The sequence below is a fragment of the Lepidochelys kempii genome, chromosome 13, assembly GCF_965140285.1.
Source record: "Lepidochelys kempii isolate rLepKem1 chromosome 13, rLepKem1.hap1, whole genome shotgun sequence".
NCBI lineage: Eukaryota > Metazoa > Chordata > Testudines > Cheloniidae > Lepidochelys > Lepidochelys kempii.
This window is the reverse complement of record NC_136392.1, coordinates 1,819,285-1,838,482: the sequence shown is the minus strand read 5'-3', so window position 1 is coordinate 1,838,482 and position 19,198 is coordinate 1,819,285. Positions and strand designations below refer to the sequence as shown.

The window sequence follows — 19,198 nt, the reverse complement described above, 5'->3', positions numbered from 1 at the left end:
CTGTTACTCTGAAACCTCCCCTTACTGTGTGCCAGACCTGGCTCCCTCCAGACAGGGCCTGAGCTTTGAGACATTGTCTTTTTCTCCAGACAAATTGCTCCATCTCAGCATCACAGAATTGCACCACTGAATTGTGCAGCTTTGGAAGAAATGGGGGAACCAGCCCAGGATTAGGGGAGTGCAAAGGAGGCCTGAAGTAATCACTCGCCGCAGCCCCGCGTTGCTGCAGGTCAGGCTGTGGCCATTATGTGCAAAGCTTTGAGCAGTGGCCGGTTATTACAAATTTCAGCCAACTGAGGGGGAAAAAGTCTTGCGAAAGCGTCTGCTAATTATTGTTTTACTGATGTTCCTGAATCTGCCAAACACATATCAACTAATGTCGCCTTGGGGCTCAGGCCCCAGCTTTAAATAACACAAAATACGAGCTAAATCAAACAGCTGGAAGAAGAAGAACAGCCCACAAAGCAATGGGCTGGCATCACTAAAGCGCTGGTGGGCCTGTCAGGCGCGCTGGGAAACACGCAGAGCGGGGGGGGGGGGTGGGGGGGTGGCATGCACGGGGATCCATCTGCGTGTCACACGCGTGTATAACGGAGCCTGGGAAGCCCAATGAGCTGGTCAATACCAGCAGTTTCTGCACGGCAAGTCAGTGCCCTGCGCGCGACATGTGCCGAGAGGCCACGGGCAGTTAGGAAAACCCCTTGTAATGGAAGACACTTCATGTGCGAATTCAAGGGCAGCTTTTTTCACCCTTATAGTGCGTAGCACTTACTCACTGGAGCAGGCTCAGCATAGCCAGCGAGCCTGAACCCTAGCACCGTGGGGCTGGCAGGGCCTTCGTGAGGGCCTGTAGCCCCCCCCCCCCCCCAGCGCCCCGCAAACACACACCATGCATTAAGTGCAAAAGGCTGGAAAACAGCTCAGGGTGCCCCCCCCCCCACGCCCCCTAGCTACCCCCTCCTTGCACCCTGAGCTACTCCCCTGCCCCCTACACATCGCCTCGCTACCCCCTCCCTGCACCATTCCTCGATACCAGCTATCTGAGATCCCTGAGCTCCCCCCCCCGGCCCCCACACAGGAAGCTCAGGGTGCAAGCAGGCTGTAGCTAGGGGCCGTGTGTGGGCAGGGGCATCACAGGGTGCAAGGCGAGGGCTAGCTCAGGGAGGAGGTAGCTAAGGGCTGTGCACGGGCAGGAGGGGCTAGCGAGGGGCTGTGTGCCCGGAGGGTTCCTCTGTTCTCTGCCAGCCCCGGAGCCATGGTGGGGGGGCAGGGAGTGGTGCTGTCCCCAATGCTACTCCCAGGGAGTCGCTCAGGGTGCGGGCAGGGGGGTAGCTGGGGGCGGGGGGGGGGGCTGTGTGCGGGCAGGGAGATAGCTCTGGGGGTAGCTGGGGGGGGGCGTGTGTGGGCAGGGGGTAGCTGGGGGGCTGTGTGTGGGCAGGGGGTTAGCTCAGAGTGCAGCTAGGGGCTGTGTGCGGGCAGGGGGATAGCTGTGGGCTGTGTGCGGGCAGGGGGATAGCTGTCTGGGGGCTGTGTGCGGGCAGGGGGTTAGCTCAGAGTGCAGCTAGGGGCTGTGTGCGGGCAGGGGGATAGCTGTGGGCTGTGTGCGGGCAGGGGGATAGCTGTCTGGGGGTTGTGTGCGGGCAGGGGGGTAGCTGGGGGCTGTGTGCGGGCAGGGTGTGTAGCTCAGGGTGCAGGTAGGGGGTAGCTGGAGGCTGGGGGCCCAGAGGGCTCCTCTGTGGTCCCTGTTCTCAGAGGGCTGCCAGCCCCAGAGCTGTCCCCAGTACTATCCTGTTCTTGCATTGCAATTTTTTTTGGGGGGGGCAACAGCCCCGTGCCCCTCAACTCTGCCCGTGGGCTCCGGGCTTCAGCCGCACACGAGTCCAGGGGATCACAGCTTCAACTCCCGACGAGGCGGGGAAACGGGACACTGGCAAGCAGATTTTGGGCTTCAGCCGGACCGCTGGTTGAGAACGGCTGACCTAGACCATCCCCGACAGGTGTTTGTCCAACCTGTTCTGAAAAACTTTCAATGACAGGATTCCACAACCTCCCTTGGAAGCCAATTCCAGAGTTTAACCGCCCTCAAAGTTAGAAAGTTTCTCCTAACATCTAACCTGAACCTCCCTCGCTTCAGATGATGCTGGTTATGGTTTGTCCGCCCTCCAGCTCAGATGTGTCAGAAGTTACCATTGTCTGAAGAGACAAGTATCTTCGCTGTCCCTTGGTGTGAGTACAGGGACGGGCTCTTGTCCTCTATCCAGTGATGAGCTGTCACAATCTTAACAACTGGTTCCCTATAAAAAGTTCTGATGTAAGGGATGTGCCCCAGTATGTATTTTTTGCACCCACAGGGTTACCATACGTCCATATGTTCCCGGGAGGAATTTTTAATATTTAAAAATTCCTCCCGGATGGCGATTTAAGAACCAAAAAGCCTGACCTGTCCAGGAAAATATGGGTGTGTGTTAACTCTGCCGAAAGCTCTTTTTTAAAAAGATGGGCCTGAGCTAGAAATGAGCTCCGTTTCCCATGTGTGGGGCCCTGCCACTCCTTGGGGCTGTGCTAGGGGGACCAGATGTCCCGGTTTTGGGTCTTTTTCTTATATAGGCTCCTATTACCCCCCACCCCTGTCCTGATTTTTCACACTTGCTGTCTGGTCACCCTAGGGTGTGCACATGTGGGTCCCAGCTGCTCCCTGCCCCCCTCCTTGAAGCAGGTGTGCAGGGTTACTGCCCTGGGAACTGCAGGACACCAGTGGACGTGGGGCCAGCTGTAGACAGGGGCATGGGGCAGGGCCAGCTGGAGGCAGGGGGTGTGGGACTGGCTGCGGGTAGGGCAGGGGGTGTGGGGGTGGCTGGAGGCAGGGGCTGGTGTGGGCAGGACAGGGGGTGAGGGGGTGGCTGGAGGCAGGGACTAGCTGCAAGCAGGGGGTGTGGGGGTGGCTGGATACGGGGCAGGGGGTGGCTGGAGATAGGCTGGCTGTGGGCAGGAGGTGCAGGGGTGGCTGGAGACAGGGGCTGGGTGCGGGGGTGGCTGGAGGCAGGGAGTGGCTGCGGGCAGGGGGAGCTGGAGACAGGGCAGGGGGTGGCTGGAGGCAGGGGGTGCAGAGCTGGCTGCGGGCAAGAGGTGCGGGGGGTGGCTGGAGGCACGGCAGGGGGTGCGGGGCTGGCTGCCGGCAGGGAAGAGGGTGCGGGGCTGGCTGCGGGCAGGAGGTGCAGGGGCTGGCTGCGGGCAGGAGGTGCAGGGGGTGCGGGGGTGGCTACAGGCAGGGCAGGGGGTGCAGGGCTGGCTACAGGCAGGGTGGGGGGCGCTCACAGGCAGAGTGGCTCAGAGCAGCCCAGGCCCAGCAGAGCAGCTGGGGACCCACTCGGCAGCAGCGGGAGCCCCAGGGCCAGGGGGCAGCCCACATGGCTCCCGCAGCGCAGCGCCCCCAGTGGCCAGAGGAGGAATCACATCACTTCCCAGCCAGAGCCCAGCGAAGCCTCAGCGCCCCCTGCAGGGAAGCGGGTTAACAACCGGTTCTAACCACCGGGTCGCGCGAACCGACTCCAGCTCCCCACCACCTCTGTCCCTCCTTTTACCAGCCTTGTTCTCACCCCAGCTGTGCGGCACACCAGGCCATCTGTTCCCGGCCTGGCTCTGCTCTGTGCGTCCGAGTCGGCCCCCCTGAAGTATGCCTGATGGCGACACTGAGCCCCGCCACCGCAATCGCCACCCAGGTGTTCGAAGCTCTGCTGGCCGCTGGCTCCCGATGCCTGTGGCTGTTGCAAGCACCGAGATCACTTGTTGGCCACGATCCAGTCTCTGGGGGAGCCTGCTGCCCTGGGACGGCAGCCTATGGCCTGCTCCCACTGCTGGGAAGCGACACGGGACAGGGTATGGGGCGTGTTACAGCTGAAGGAAACGTGCAAACCCCCTACCAGGAATACCGAGCTCCCATCACACACCCCAGACCGCGCCTGGTGAAACAGCTGCTCTGGGTAGTGCTGCCCGCCTCAGCTGCCAAGGGTCACCGTGGAAGCCTCCTAAATGCTTTAAAGCCCCAAAGGTCACCCACCAGGCCTTTAACACTAAGCACCCAAGCTGGGCGCTGAGCTGAGCGTCTGCGGGCGGAGAGACGATATACACCCAGCTCACCCCCTCTTCACATAGTTACAGCCAAAGAACCTCAGTGTCCAGCGTGACGGGGAGACAGCACCTTCCTGGCTGGCTCGCTCCTTGTGGGAGTGCTCAGTGCCGTGGGAGCAGGTGCTTCTGCTCCGAGGGGAAAGGCCATAGCCTGCATGGAAAGGAGGGTTCAATCCCCTTCCATGACGAGCAGCCCTAGTGGGACTCCTGCCCACAGCCAGCCCATCTCCAGGGCAGCCCGTCTGCCTCCTTTTTCACTGAGGAAATGAGGCAAAGAGCATGTTTTGGTTCGTTGAGAGAGGGGGGTGTTTGTTTAGATGCAGCAAGCAAAGAACCTGAGAACCCTGAGAACCCTGAGAGGAAACTGCTGCTGCTCCCCCCGAGTTTGGAAGCTGGGGCATGGCTGCCCCTTTCTGCAGAGAGAACATGGGGGCAGGAATGCGGGACGGACTCTGGGACATTCCCCTCTGTGATTTGCGCCTCAATTATTTGGAGGGAGAAGGAAGATTATTTGCCCATCCTCCAGCTGGCAGCATCTGTGGGTCAGGCCCTGGGATCCACCACAGACCTAGCCCCATGGCCAGTGAAGCTGTGGAGGCTCTGCCCCTCACTCACCCTTCCACCGCCCTGTCAAGGTGATTCCACACTCCGGCATGGTGCAGGCTCAAGCTCAGGGACGCGGAGCTCTGAATTCCCTGCAGCCCAGCCTGGGGCTCTCAGGTGGGGCCCAGTTATAGGGTCGATTCCTTCCTACTTTACAGGGAGATGAGCTGTTGAATTTTCCATACGAAGTTCGCTACAGTTTTTAGCTTGCCACAGAATTAAAAACACAACACATTTCATAGGCGGTGTGAATCTTTTATCAATGTCCTCACCTTCTGGTCATTATGCCCTGTGACCCACTGCAGGAATTAGCTCAGCCCCACCTAACAGGTACAGGTATTGATTTGATTTCAAAACCCTGCTCTGCCCCACAAACCAGCGGAGAACCAGCGAGGAATTCCCAAGTCAATCTGGGATTCCGATGGACGTTAACAATTCCTTGGGCACAGATTGCTGGGAATAATCTCCCAGCTAAGCGGCTCTGGCTGCCTCCGCACCCCCGTGAAATTGCCCAGTAGGATGGTGTGGTGTGTGAGCTGCCTCCAAGCCCAAGAAGGCGCAGCCAAGATAGCAAATGAAAAGCAGGAACAAAACACTTCCTGGCTGTGGCGATTCTCAAAGGACTCCAAGCAGCTCTGCCCAGGGCGGCGCGGGCGCACGTGTCCGTCGCCTTTTGCTCAGGAGTTTGCACGGCTCCAGCTGAGAGGGCATCTCTGGGAGTAAACACCAGGCCCATCTCCACCCCCATCCGGCCCGGGGAAGAGTCGCTTGCCCCTTGTGCGGCGTCAAAGGCGCGCTGCTGATTCTCTGAGGGTGGTGCGGCGAAGCAGAACTCCCTTCAGGGTCTGGGAGCTGGCGGAGGTAATCTGAAAGGCAGCAGCATGGGATGGTCACTAGACGAGCTGGGAGCGGGGGAGGGACGGCCCCCCCCTTGCAGTAGGGAGCAGGTCAGGAGAGCCGGCTGTGTGGGGCAGGGCAATGGCCCAGCTCTGCTGGTCAGAGACAGATTCACGACAGGGAATGCTGAAGGAGGACGTCTGCTGGAGTCCCAGCCCTGGAGCTGGCAGGAATGAACAGTGCACAGGCCGTGTGTGAACTTCCCAGCCTCACCCCACCAGGCACCGCAGGGAGCCGGGCAGCAGCGCTCGCAGTGGCGGGCGCTCCCAGCCATGCCAGAATCCCTGGGAGAGGGAACCCGCAGCACCCCCAGCACCAGGCAGGCGGCAGTGCAGCTCGTCTGCTCAGCTTTGAGCTCACTCTTGGTTTGCAAGCGCAAAAAAGCACACGCAAAAAGGGAGAGCTGGCCCCGGCCCTTTGAAAACCACCCTCCTGAACGCCGCTCCCTCCTGGAAACGAGAGCCACACGAACCTCACCTTCACCAGCACATAGTCCCCTGGCTGGGCTCTGACCAGAGCCCCTGAGCCAGTGCCGTCCTCCATCTCCGTGTCGGGGAAGACCACTCTGATGTTTCCGTCGTTCCGACCGCACAGCTGGGCGGCAGAGCGCTTGCTGGGCTGGGAGGGGGACAGGGAGCGTTATCTGCACAGCATCAGCCTCGACGCACGGCTGGACTCTACTGCCCGGGGGGTTGAGCGCTGCGGCCAGTATTAAAATCCACCTTCCGTGTCGTTAAGCAAGAGCTCTGGCTGCAGCAGCTGTGCTGGGAGAGGGACACCGAGGATGAGGCAGCCAAAAAGCCTCCACTGATTGTGGGTGCCCAACCTGAGACATGTTGCAGTGGGGGAGGTTTAGATTGGATATTAGGAAAAACTTTTTCACTAAGAGGGTGGTGAAACACTGGAATGCGTTACCTAGGGAGGTGGTAGAATCTCCTTCCTTAGAGGTTTTTAAGGTCAGGCTTGACAAAGCCCTGGCTGGGATGATTTAACTGGGAATTGGTCCTGCTTTGAGCAGGGGGTTGGACTAGATGACCTTCTGGGGTCCCTTCCAATCCTGATATTCTATGATTCTATGTCTAAACCCCACCCCCAGCGGGACTGTCAACTCTTCAGGGCAGGGACCCTGTCTTCACATCTGTCTGTAACGCATCCAACGGACAGACATATTATACCAACTCCTCCAGTCTGGGCTCTTGTCACCTGACAAGCATCCCCTGCAGCCACACCCTGAAAGAATTCTTCTGCAGCCTGCCAAAAGTCCTATTTCACGACCTCCCCAAAGCCAAGATTTTCCAAACCAAGTGCATGGAGTTATGTCCCTACAGAAAAGTGGCCTGATTTTTAATGGGTGCTTCTAAGTACTTTGCTCTGCCCTTCTGAAGAGCAGGGCACGTCTTTAGGTACGTATCGCTGGCCCTGGACTCGAGGGCGTATGTGCTGGGGAGGTCGAATGGCTTCAGAGCCTCTTGGGCCGGGGGTGGGAAGCAGACCCAGCGTGGTGTTAAAGTTCCACTCACCCCCTCCACCAGCACGAGCTGCGACCGGCCCACCATGGCCCCGTTCGCCCTGGTGGCCTCCTCCCGGAAGACGGAGATGAGTTCCTCCAGCCGCCTTCGCTTCACCTCAGCCGGTACGTCGTCCTGCAGCCGGTGATAAGCCCGGGTTTTCTGAAACAATAAACAGATTAAAAGCCCTTTCTCGGCCAGGTTGCCAGGGGTAGGAGCCCTGTCCTGTCTGAGCCAGCGGGGCTCAGATGCCACTCAAACCAGGAAAAAACTTTGCACAGGTGGCCAGTTAACTCCCACCCCGAGGAGGAGATTTATCTTCCTTTGTCCCCTTCAGCCACTGCTGACCTCCCGCCTTCTTTCCCACCACCTGGCACTCCTGGGACAGCCGCCAGGAGACCTCCTGCCTCTTCTGCCAAAAGCCGACCAGTTCCACGTGCAGAGGGCTGATACCTGGCTACGCACTGCATCTGCAAAATTCCCCTCCAGCAAAGCCAAATGTGCTGCGATCAGCCCCCGAAGCTCAGCTCGGGGGCCACACCTCATGCTGGGGTGCAAACTGGGCTGCAAAACCAGCTCCCCCAGCTGGCAGCCTGGATGCTCACATGGCGTTTCGCACGTGGACTGCGCTGAGCAAGGGCACAAATTGCTTCCGGGAAAGGCTGCCCCACGGGCTGCTTCGCTGAGCTGGACTGTATCAGCTCATGCTCCACAGCCATAATCCCCGTGGGCTGGGAACATCCTCACTTGGGCAGCACAGCCCCACGGATGCTGACAGTGGGACTGCACACAAGCCATTCACGTGCACGGTGCTGTCCAAGAGACTGGGACTCAGTAACACCGTCACTGCCATTCGCTTGAGGGGAGGGAGGGGGAAACAGGCAAGAGCTGACACGGACCAGGATGACCACGCGAGGGACAACGCAGGCTTCTCCCCCAGGCCCCGCACTCACCTGCCTCATGCTGTAGGCAAAGAGGAAACCCACGTTGTAGCGGACTTGCCTGAGCAAAGACACTGTCTGCTGGTGATCGCCCTCGGTCTCGCCGCAGAAGCCAGCGATGAAATCGCTGCTGAGACTCACTCCTGGCACCGAGAGGCACACGGTTACACAGCCAGGGAGTGGACCCTTCGCCCCACAAAGCACAGAGAAGAAGGGAATACCCAGGGCAGCTGTGAGCAGCTTTATTCCCCATCAGCCCTACCTGCCAGGACCCTTTCCCAGCATGCATAAGGACAGAGCGAGGCCAGGGGCTGGCTTTGGGTGCACAGTCACTGCCATGAGGAGAGGGTGAGGGTCGGGCAGGCCACCCCGCTGATCTCGTTTCATTTGGAGGAACATCCTGGTTCTTCCCTTGGGCCCCTTCAAATGCAAAGCCCAAACCTTGATCTAGCCAATCCCAGCACTGCTGCCCATGTGTGAGGATGAGCGAGGGATTCTAGCAGGGGAAGTGAGACACAGACAGGTCAGGTCCAGGCGAAAGGAAACCCTTACCTGGTATGGAATCCCGCACATGCTGTATGAGCTCTAAATACGCTTCTCTTGTGTAGCTGTCAGGAAACGCACAAGGACGGGTTGGTTATGAAGCTCTGATGTCATCAGGGAGACAGGAAACAAAAGCAGCATCTGCAGGGTCTCCCCCAAACCCGGGGATTCCTCTGGCTGGACCCGAAGCTCAAGAGGAATGGAGCGGGTGATTGCGTCTCCTCCATCTCCCTCCCTGCCGCACTGGGCCAGGCGGGCGACACGCCCATGACAAAGCTCAAGGCACCATTACCACAGCCCTGCAATCGCTTGGGGGCCACACAGAGGGGGGCACCGGCCTTTGCAAACACTGCGAGGGGAGGTGCTGAGGCAGAACCAAAAGGGCATGGAACAAAATCTGGCCGACGGAAGTGAACACTGCTTGGAGAGGCGTGACTGCAAGGCGTGTTCGCCACGTCAGGACTGAGACTCAGACAGAGCCGGAGAGGCGCTGCCGGAATCCCCCCCCCCCCAAAATGTCGGGGGGGGGGGGTCGTTAAACTGACAGGCAAAATGTTCCCCCGGGCCTCTGAACTAGCCTTTGCTGCCATCCCACGCCTGCCTGGCCAACGCACAGTCATTACACATGCCAACAGCCATGTCTGAGGAGCGTGCGGCTCCTCAAGCTGCGTCTGGCCGAGTCGGCGGCCCTGGAAGGCTCCCGCTCCCCCATCTCCGAGCCGAGGGGCAGGCTGCAGTGCAGCCAGGAGGGGAACGCGTCCCCTCAGTCAGACTCACCCTCGCCTCATGGCCTCCAGGATTCGGGAGCTCCCGCTCTGGGCCGGGAGGTGGAGCTGTTTGCAGATGTTGCGCCTCTCCTGGATGAGTTGCAGGACCTGCCGAGAGGAGAGCGGACGGGAGGTCACAGAGCTGCCAAGCTGCACACTGCTCTGGCCCAGATAAAGGGAACAACCTCCCTAAGCAACGGGGAGCAAACAGCAATTGCAAAGACACAGTTCCCGCTCGGCATCAGCCGCTGGGGATGATCTCAGCCTGGCTCCCTTTGAAGGGAGCTGCAGCTCCCATGGCGAGGAGGTGAAATCCCGCAGCTGTGTGCTCCACAGGGAGGGATCCGGGCAGTCCCTTCACACGCACCTCGTCAGGAAAGTCCTTGGGGTGCGGGGAGGTGAAACGGATCCGCATTTCCGGGTCGACTCTGGAGACCTGATCCAGCAGATGTGTGAAGCGCAAGCCCCCCTCTTTAGCCTTGTAGATGGTGCTAAAGCCGCGGCTCAGGCCAGGAGCGGCTGCCGAACGGAACTGGACCTCGGAGGTGTCTCGGAAGCTATTGACGTTTTGACCCAGGAGGGTCACTTCTTTCACCCCCTGTGGAGCCGTCAAGACGAGTCAAAAGGGAAATATAAGCCTAGCCAGCAAACCAAGACAAGCCTCCGGAAAAACCCCAGCTTTGCAAAGCCATCGCCAAGGGGGCAGGTTTGGTGCGCTGGTGGGAAGGGGCGGGGGCCGACGCCTGCACTTCACGCACAGACCTGCCAGAGCCCTGGGAGCAGCAGGACGAGCTCACCGCCCTGCCGGTGTGATGCCCTCGAGGGCCAAGGGGCAGCTCCCTCTCCACGGCCTTGTCAAGCCTTGGCCTCTCGGCCAAGACCGTCCAGCCTACAGGAGCACAGACCGGGAGGGAGGTTTTGTGACGTAGACGGCTCTGCACCCGGAACAAGCCGGGGACCATCCAACCTGTTCCCATGGGCCATCGAACAGATGGGAAGGATTCGGGGGCGCCACCGGCCTGGGCTGGATTTGAAGAGGTGACTGCTTCCGTACCCCATCACAGCACAACTCCCTGAGCCAGCTGGTCCCAGATCCTCTGCTCTGCAGCCAGCCCCCCTCTCACTGCCCAGGCCCAAGGGCCCCGCCCTGTAGGGGGGACAGGGAACCGCCTTTGGTCACTCCCTTCTGGGCTGTCCCGTAGGGAGAGCCATGGCTCTATGTTTATCTAAAGAACCAGCCCCAGTGAGCACTCGCCACTGATCCCCGAGCGGGGCTGGTCACCACACGCCTCCGGGGGCTTGGCTCAGTGCGGCGCTTGGGGCTGCTGGCGCAAAGATCAGCACTGCCAAGCAGCCTGCCCCAAGAGCTCCCACTGCCCCGGGGCTGGGCCGGGCAGGGTGCAAAGGGCAGCGCACCTGATCAGACAGCATCTGCACTTCCCGCAGGATGGAGGCCACGGGCCGGCTCCTCTCGCGGCCGCGGGTGAAGGGGACGATGCAGTAGCTACACATGTTGTCACAGCCGCGCATGATCGATCTGCGGAGGGGACACGCCAAAGAACGGGCGCCGGTCACGCTAGGAAAGCCACTGGCTGAGCACGCTCACCACACGGACCCACTGCCTCTGGGCAAACCTGCGCCACACGGGAGGTGCCCACATCTTCCTCCCTCCCTCCCAGGGCAGGGTGGTAACCACCCCGTCTGTACCCCGACGGCACATCCACACCTAGGACATGGCTTCACAGCTGGGCGGCTCCGTATCAGAAAGGGGGGCACTGCCCTGGAAGGAGCGATGTACAAGGCAGGATAAAATACGCACAACTTGGGTGCCCAGGACCGGGCAGGGAGGGCGAGGCAGCCGCCCACCTGGGAGAAGTGCAAATATCAGAGGCAGGGGAATCGCCTGGAGTGGTGCTGGGGTAGTGGGACCAAGCACTGGAAGGGAAACCAAGGCTGGCTATTTGGAAAAGCTCCCTGACAGTCAGAACTGTCGGGCAGCCTCACCAGGGCGGGTGGGAGTCCGATCACTGGGGATAAAGCAGGAGCGACTGTACAACAGGCTTGCATCAGCTGGGTGATGGCCTGGGTCCACGTCGCCAGGGACGAGCACGGTACAGAGATGAGCTGACAGATCTCTGCCATCTCTCACGTCTGTTTCCCCAAGACCCTCAGAAATCAGAGCCCTGCAGAGCAGGGCAGGTGGGAGAGAGAGACTCCTCGGCTCTTACACAAACGCAGAGGTGGCATCCGGGCTGGTCTGGACAGGCAGGACATCTGCATACGTCTCGTCTAAGGAGAGCAGGACGTTGGCAGCCTGCTGGCCCGATTCGGCCACAGTCAGCAGCCGGGGCAGGTCACGGTAAGCATCAGGGCCTGCCACGATATCCACCAGCTTCTCCTTGTGCAGGATCTCCTCCCTCAGCCTCTCAGCCATGCAGCCTGCGGCCAGAGGAGAATGGTCAGTGTCGAGAGGCCCCTCACCCTCACACCCTCCCGCCCCCCACAGCTGGCTCTTCCCCGTCAGAGAAGGCTCAGTGCCCCATGAAGCCAGCATCCTGGGATGTAGCTTTTTGTCCCCTCGACAGTGGATGTAACCCCCACCCACCTCTTGCCATGGCCACGCGGGAACTCTGTACATACGGCCACGTACCTAGAATCCCGATGCGGAGAGGTGCCTGGGACCGCAGCCGCTTGGATTTCAGAGCCGTGAGGTGCCGCAGGCGGTTCCAGATCGCCTGCTCAGCCTTCTCCCTGGGGAGCCATGAGAAACGGCAGTGAGTGACGCCTACGGCTCTTCCCATGCTCCGTCCAGCCACGGGCCCCAGGCACTGGTTGAACACTGGGAACTAGAGGCAGGGAAGGTTATCAGCCTCCTTCCACAAACAAGGCACCTGGCTGCCGAGTGACACACCCACGTGTGACACGGCCAGGGAAAGAGCTCAGCCCCCATCTCCGCAGCCTGGACCCTGAACCTCGTCCACTGTAATCACACCCCGGAGCCCTAGATTAGGCCAGAGGGACCCTTTCGATTAGCTGGCCTGTCACATGGGCCAGAGAACCTCACCTGTGCCCTTGGCATCCAGCCTGCAGCATGCGCTGAGCTGGAACAGATCTACTGGGCAAATATCCAGTCCTGACTTAGGGCATCCGAGAGACCAAGACCCCAGCACATGCCCAGGTCAGTTGTTCTGATGGTTAATCCCGCACCCCTGGTAAAAGCCTGCACCATCTCTCTAGGCCCAATGTGTCCAGCTTCATCTTCCAACCATTGAAACTCATGAGGTTTTGTTTTGCTAGATTAGAGAGCCATCTGCTATCAGAAACCGCTTCTCCATGTGGGTTACGTGGGACGTACCACGACGAAAGCACCCCGTACCCGCTCTTGGATACAATAAATAAACTGAGGAGCTTCTTAAATCACTCATTAGAAGGCCTGTTTTCCAGACCTCAGACTCTTCTTGTTGTTCTTTCCAGAACCCTTTCCAATTTTTCCCCATTCTGACCCCACGAAAATGAAGGAGGATACTTGTAGGGACGGAGTGCCATGGCCTGGGCCCGTTGTGCAGGGTGGGCACGGTTACAGCGCACAGACGGCATTATTTCGGCACCGCATCACCACGTGCTGTTTTGTTTGCTTGTACAGGTATTGCCAGTAGGCCGCAGCGACACGGCGGAAATTCTTCTGAATCAGCGAGACTGAGGTCTTTCAGAGGAAAAATCGGACTTTACTGGTGACACAAACTGCATCCCAGCTGACAATCAGCATTCTGCGATGCATTCAGAAACCGCATGCAATTTTACCACAAGCACTTACATCCCACGAGCTATTGTGACGAGAGGAGGAGATGGAGAAAAGAGGCGAGAAGCAGAGAAGCAAAAACAGATGCAGATTAAGTAGTAAAAAGAAAGTGGCTTCCTCCTGTAGAAGGCTGCTTTAAGTGTCTCTGCTGGTGAGTGTGTGTTGTGGGGCCCTCTCGTTACTGATTGGCAGAGGAGAAGAGTTGTCACAGGTCCCACCTACAGAACCTTCTCTCTTTAGCTCAGACTGTAGCAACTCGACTTCTAGCTCGGGAGCTCCTTGGTTCAGTCGCCAGCGTGTCAGCCAGGATGGCAGTCGTCACAGGGACACCCGTTATGTTAAGCACATAAGAGCGGCCAGGCTGGGTCAGACCAAGGGTCCATCCAGCCCAGCATCCTGTCTGCCAACACTGGCCAATGCCAGGTGCCCCAGAGGGAGTGAACCTAACAGGCAACGATGAAGTGATCTCTCTCCTGCCATTTCATGCTCACTTCGGGCCTGCGCGACAGCAGAGACCAGGGTGACCACGACGGGGAATGCTGACGTGCCACAAGGCTAGCACCGTAATAAGGTCAGTCCAGCTCTTTAGGTGGGCAGTTCCAGGTCTCCAAGCTCCTGGCTCTGATCTCCGACACCCAGGGACATTCACCCTCCACGGTTTCCAAATAACCCTTTCTAAGAAAGCAAAGTTCCTTACCTGACAGAGCAGGTGACCAGGAGAATCACGTCCGCCTACAGTGGAGAAGACAGCAGAAATGAGAGAAGGAAGATCAGGTCTCCACGCAAGCTGGAACCCAGGCACCACCAGCATCACAGCTCCCAGCTAGGTCAGCGATTGCTACGACTCCACCCAGGGATCCAGGAAACAGAGCGGAGAAAAAGCATAACGGAAAACAGGCAGCGTGCTCCACTGAATGGATGAGCGATAGCCCGGCCACCTGCTTCACGCTGGGCCCACTCCCCTTCGCAGCCAGGACAGACGCAACAGTTAAAAAATATAAATCAAGCTTTATTATTGTGCCCGGCACATCATTCCATTCCCGCTGCCGAGCAGGGCTTCCCACAGTTAGCACTTGAACCGGCAGGATGCTCTGCAGAGGAGACCCCACTGAGGGTACCTCAGCATCTCGCAGGATCAGACCCTTCATGTAAAGTGCTTCTCGACCCATGCTGGGAGACTTGGCCCCAGGGGTTCATGGTGCAGCACCATAGCAAGTCCTTGTGCAGAGCCTGGATGTCAGGATAGCTAGCACAGTGCCATACCTCCTCCAGCTGGCGTGTCCTCAGGTAGCCACTCTTCTGTAGGATGGCCCAGGCAATCTCGGTGTCATTAACGTTCATTTGGCAGCCATAGGTCTCCAGATACACTGCAACTAAACAGAAGGCAGCTCCCGGTCATGACCGGGACAGAGAGGGGAGGGTTCAGCTCCAGTTTCCTTGCCCAAAGTTCTGTAGCCATTCAGCCATTCAGGCTGGGGACAGCTATTAATATTTGCACTTCCTCCTTGAGGGGAGGGATACCTCAGTGGTTTGAGCACTGGCCTGCTAAACCCAGGGTTGAGAGTTCAATCCTTGAGGGGGCCATTTGGGATCTGGGGCAAAAATTGGGGATTGGTCCTGCTTTGAGCAGGGGGTTGGACTAGATGACGTCCTGAGGTCCCTTCCAACCCTGGTATTCTATGATAAACTCTCCAAATCCTGACCCCGCAGAGCAGGCAAAGCAAGGCTGCACCTGTCCCTGCTGATTGCAGGGGGCGTTCGGAGACTCACCCATTGGGCAAACCCGCTCAGTGGTCTGCCGAAAGATTCAGACAAGTTGTACCCTAACCTGGGTGCGCTGCATGAACCCAGAGAGCCAACGTAGCCTAATGACAGTGGCTTAGTGAGGATGGAAATCCTGCTGGAATGGCGAGGAGGCCAAGGATGTAACAAACTGGCCACGTGTGCTCAGACCCCAGCTGGGCCTGGACCTGCAGCCCTGAACACACGAGCCCCTTCCACCTGACCGACAGGCATAAAGTGGTTGGCTGCACAGAGGCAGCAGCTTCTGGGGCCAGATGCTGGAGGGAGACGGGATCCCATCACTCAGCCCGTCTGTCACATTTGGCTCTGCCTTGTGCCTCTCACAGCCAACCCGCTGCTCTCCCACCTGGGCTCAGATTCACGCAGACAGCACACCAATCGCCTCACCCTCCACGCTGGCTCCTTCCACCCCAAGACACAGGGGAAAGGGCAGTCACATTTTCCTAATTCCAGACAAAGAAATGAGCAGAACAGCCCCTGGCCGGGCACTTCCCAGCGAGTCTCAGCGCGGCCTAGCCCTGGGACTGATTACGCTAGCCCATCGGTCACTGGTTCGCAGGGCGAGACTCGCTAGCCCCCGATGACAGCCTAGCTCTAGGTCACTGACGGCTGGACTCTGGCACGACCGCGGCCTGTCACAACGTCCAGGATGTGGGGACAGGCGCACGGGAGAACCAGACAGCTGGTGCAATGAACAGGTGTGAGGCAGCCCTGAGGAAAGGGGTGAGTGGGGCCGAGAAGGGGCGCAGACAGGGCAGTAACACTGACCTTTCCTCCTGGCTTCCTCCAGGATGCTGGAGGTGAGATAGGGCGCTGGCTCCTCCGGCTCCTCCAGCTGATGGCGAGTTCCCTGAGCTGGGGACGCATTTCTTAAGAAGTGCCGCAGCGTTGGCCCCGCTGCCAGCCGGGCGCTGAAGTCCGCCAGGCCCCCGTCCCGCTCGCCCGGGCCCCGGGTGGACAGGCGAGCTCGGCCCTCGGAGCCAGCGGCCCAGGACAAGGGCCTCCCGGGGAACATCCCAGCTGCTCCCAAGACGCGTTGTAAGGGCTGGAGCATCGCGGCCGATGGGCGAGAGACCAGACACCCTGCAAAAGCCCAGAGAGCCGGGCATTCACTAGCCAGCCCCACTTCACTGACAGCCACCTGCGATGACCTGGGCGCAATCCCCGGCGTGCGGGTTTCAGGACACGGGCTGCGCTCCTGCCCCCGCATCTCGGCGGGGACGGGCTGGGGGCGCCAGTGGGGCGCCCCGGCCCCTGCCCAGGCGGAGCTCGCTGCAGAATCGGGGCCTGACAGCCTTTCCAGTGATGCAGAGACGCGCTTCCCTGGGGCCCGTGCAAACGGAGAGGGGGCCAACGGGGGGGGGCGGGGGCAGTGCTGGGGAGGCCTCCTTGCCAGTCGGGTCCCGGGTGGCCGCTGGCCTCGCCCCCAGCCCAGGCGGGCGCCGGTTCTCCCGGGGCGAGCTGCCGGGCCCCGGCCAAGCCTAGGCAGGGAACCCGGGGCGGGGGCGCGCCCTCTGCGCCCGGGGCGGAAAGGCTGCAGCGAGCCTGGGGGCGCCCCCGAACCAGCCCCGCCCCGGGGCCCGGCTGGGGCTGCGTCGCCCTGGCGAACGGGGGCCAGGCCCCCGAGCTCCCCAGCCCGGCGGCCCAGGCTGTACCTGGGCGAGCGGCGGCTCCGCGGCCCTGCTGCCGGCTCGCCCGCCCCGGCCCGGCGCTGCCCTGCCCGGGCGGCCGCCGGCCCCGGCTCGTGGCTGCGCAAAGGGCTCCCCGGCCGCCCGCCGGCCCCGGCTCGTGGCTGCGCAAAGGGCTCCCCGGGCGGCCGCCGGCCCCGGCTCGTGGCTGCGCAAAGGGCTCCCCGGCCGCCCGCCGGCCCCGGCTCGTGGCTGCGCAAAGGGCTCCCCGGGCGGCCGCCGGGCGAGCGCAGTTCCTGCCTGCCCGGCTCCGCCGAGCCCCGGCGAGGGGGCCGCCTGGTGGCACCTGGGAGGCGAGCACGCTGGCGGCGGGGGGGCGCTGACAGCTGTCCCCGCTGGGACCCGCTCTCGGGGCCGGCGCCCAACGCCTCGCTCAGGGTCTGCCCTGGCCCCTGTTCCGAAAACTCAGCCCGTGCCCCGCTCCCCCGGCTGTGGGGCAGACGGGAGGCCGAGCGCCCTGGGGCGCCGGCCAGCTCGGCCGTTCCCAGGAACAGAAACCTCCCCTGCTGCTGGGCGCCTGGCACAGGGGTTCTGCACTCCTGGGGCGGGCAGTGGGCTGACACTTGCTTACACGAAAGGGCCGTCCCCGGACCCCTAGCCTGGAGCTTCCCCCGGCCCAGCACGGCCCCCCAGAGTGAACATCCACCCCCAGAAACCACCCCCGCAGGAGAGCGTGGGGCGCAAACACCCAGCAGGCCAGGGCCCCTCCGCACAGGCAGGGTTCCCGCTGTTGGGTTGTAAGATGATCCTGAATTCAATGCCAAACGGCCAGCGCTGGCCCAGGGGCCCGGTTGAAAGGGAGGTGACTGTCAGTGAGGCGGGCCTCGCCTAGGGTGACCAGACAGCAAGGGTGAAAAATCAGAACGGGGTGGGGGTAATAGGAGACTATATAAGAAAAAGCCCCAAATATCAGGAGTGTCCCTATAAAATCGGGGCATCTGGTCACCCCAGCCTCGCCTGCTTCCCGGGATCCCAGTTCTCCCTAAGAACCAGGCACCTCCCCGCTTCGTGGCTCCACCGTCCCTCTCCTACCGGCTCTGCCCAGAGAGTCACCTCTCTAGGCTGGAAATGGGACTGTTCTGGATCACTGGAGTCGAGGTGAAAGCAGCCGGGGGCGGGGCGGGGTGGGGGCGGCACCATTTGGTTCCTGACCCTGGCAGTGGCCAGTTGCTGTGTTTGCCCCTCTACCCTGCAGCTCTCTGCCCAGGCTAGTGGCCATTTGGCAGAGCGTTCCACCGAGTGCACAGCTTTGCCTTTGTCTCCCTCTTGTACGTCCACACGTTGCTGCTCACAGCCGTCCCCCTGGGCTGGGCTGGGGCAGTGCAGAAGCCGAGGTGGGACCGGAACCAGTGGCCGGCCTGCCTCTTGCTGTGGCTAGTTCTCACGCTCCTCAGCTCCCCTTTGTTGATGTGCCAGGCCCCTGTGTTCTCGGTGCCTTTTCCCAGAGAGGCCGAGCCTGTCCGCATAGACTCTCCGTTGCTTCCAAATGTCTCTGTGTGCCGGAGCACGCAGCAGCTGGGCCAGAGAATCGGAGTGTGGGGCCAGCGGGGGCCATTGCCGTGGTTCAGACGCAGACCTCCACAGGGTTCACGCCTCACCCATCTCAGCTCCACAGCACCTGCCTCCAGGCCCCATGGCCTGAATCCCACCGCCAGCAAACTGGGCCCCTGAAACCTGCCTCTAAGCGCTGGCTGCAGCCTGGACAGCCGCACTGGAAACCATCTCGCTGCCTGTGACCTGCGGGCCTGATGTTCCAACGCAAGGTCTGTTCGTCCTGCTGTCGGCTTTTTCATGCCTCTGACACCCTGGCTGTGCCCACCTTCATCACTGCCTGCCAGGCAAACCTCCCTCAAGCCCTGCAGGACCAGTGTGGCCACAGGGGCATCCTTCTTCCTCCCCGGCATACTTCTGGCAGTGCGGGGTCTGTGTGGGCTGCTTTGCGGGAAGACAGGGCCCTGGTCTCCAGCATTGCCTACACCAAGAGCTCCCTGAACCGCCCCCTCTCCGAGAATTACAGAACAGGTCTCGGGAAATCAGTCCCTACCCTCCTCAAGAGACTCTCAGGCAGAAGTTACTGTCTCGGGACTGCTCTGAGCGACCCACGTAACACCAGAGTTCAGCAGTGGGTGGGAAGGTTAATCTGCGTTCAAACTACTAAAGAAAAAATATCCACTGAATGCGGGGTTAGTATTTCCTACAGATTTGTGTGTCGCCTGGCAGGTAGGGGAGGGGTCTGAGAGTCAGGACTCCGGCGTTTGATTTTTGGCTTTGCTCTAAAACCGAGCATGTGACTTAACCACTCCGTGCCTCAGTTTACTCACCTGTAAGGTGGCTGCCTACCCCCCAGACATTCTGAATCAGTCGTGCTGCTTGGACAATGATTCACCCCTCCCTTGACAAATTCTGAAGAAAATGATTTTTGTTGTTTTTCTTCTCATAAAAAGTCTTAATTTTTTTTGTTTTGTTGAAAACCTGATCATCAAAAATTTTCATTTTAAACAATAAATTAATTAATAAATGC

General features: G+C 60.3%; 1 protein-coding gene across 6 annotated transcripts; it reads right to left on the bottom strand.

The window, feature by feature from the left end:
- Positions 1-4,965: 4,965 nt before the first annotated feature.
- On the bottom strand, positions 4,966-17,257 carry CDK5RAP1 (CDK5RAP1 mitochondrial tRNA methylthiotransferase). 6 transcript variants are annotated; one of them, XM_073308772.2, is made up of 14 exons: positions 16,964-17,257; positions 15,758-16,072; positions 14,450-14,559; positions 13,884-13,918; positions 12,038-12,138; positions 11,616-11,826; positions 10,804-10,924; positions 9,755-9,985; positions 9,398-9,495; positions 8,630-8,685; positions 8,090-8,220; positions 7,149-7,298; positions 6,106-6,246; positions 4,966-5,597 (listed from the first exon to the last, which is right to left on the bottom strand). In XM_073308772.2, exons 2-14 carry the CDS (start codon positions 16,041-16,043, stop codon positions 5,517-5,519), a joined length of 1,752 nt encoding a protein of 583 aa, XP_073164873.1. In that variant the 5' UTR covers positions 16,044-16,072; positions 16,964-17,257; the 3' UTR covers positions 4,966-5,516. The 6 variants fall into 6 exon arrangements, with proteins under 6 accessions (XP_073164873.1, XP_073164872.1, XP_073164871.1 ...); XM_073308771.2 differs by lacking the exon at positions 16,964-17,257 and adding an exon at positions 16,645-16,942; XM_073308770.2 differs by lacking the exon at positions 16,964-17,257 and having other exon boundaries at positions 15,758-16,620.
- Between the last annotated feature and the right edge of the window lie 1,941 nt (positions 17,258-19,198).

What these genes read in the sequence shown, in the direction of transcription:
- CDK5RAP1 (XM_073308770.2), bottom strand. Translation starts at nt 16,199, where the DNA reads ATGCGGGGGCAGGAGCGCAGCCCGTGTCCTGAAACCCGCACGCCGGGG. An exon ending in TGTGCGGGATTCCATACCAG is followed by an intron (nt 8,221 to 8,629) that starts GTAAGGGTTTCC and finishes TCTCGGTGCCAG; the next exon opens with GAGTGAGTCTCAGCAGCGAT. An exon ending in GGGACTATGTGCTGGTGAAG is followed by an intron (nt 5,598 to 6,105) that starts GTGAGGTTCGTG and finishes GCTGCCTTTCAG; the next exon opens with ATTACCTCCGCCAGCTCCCA.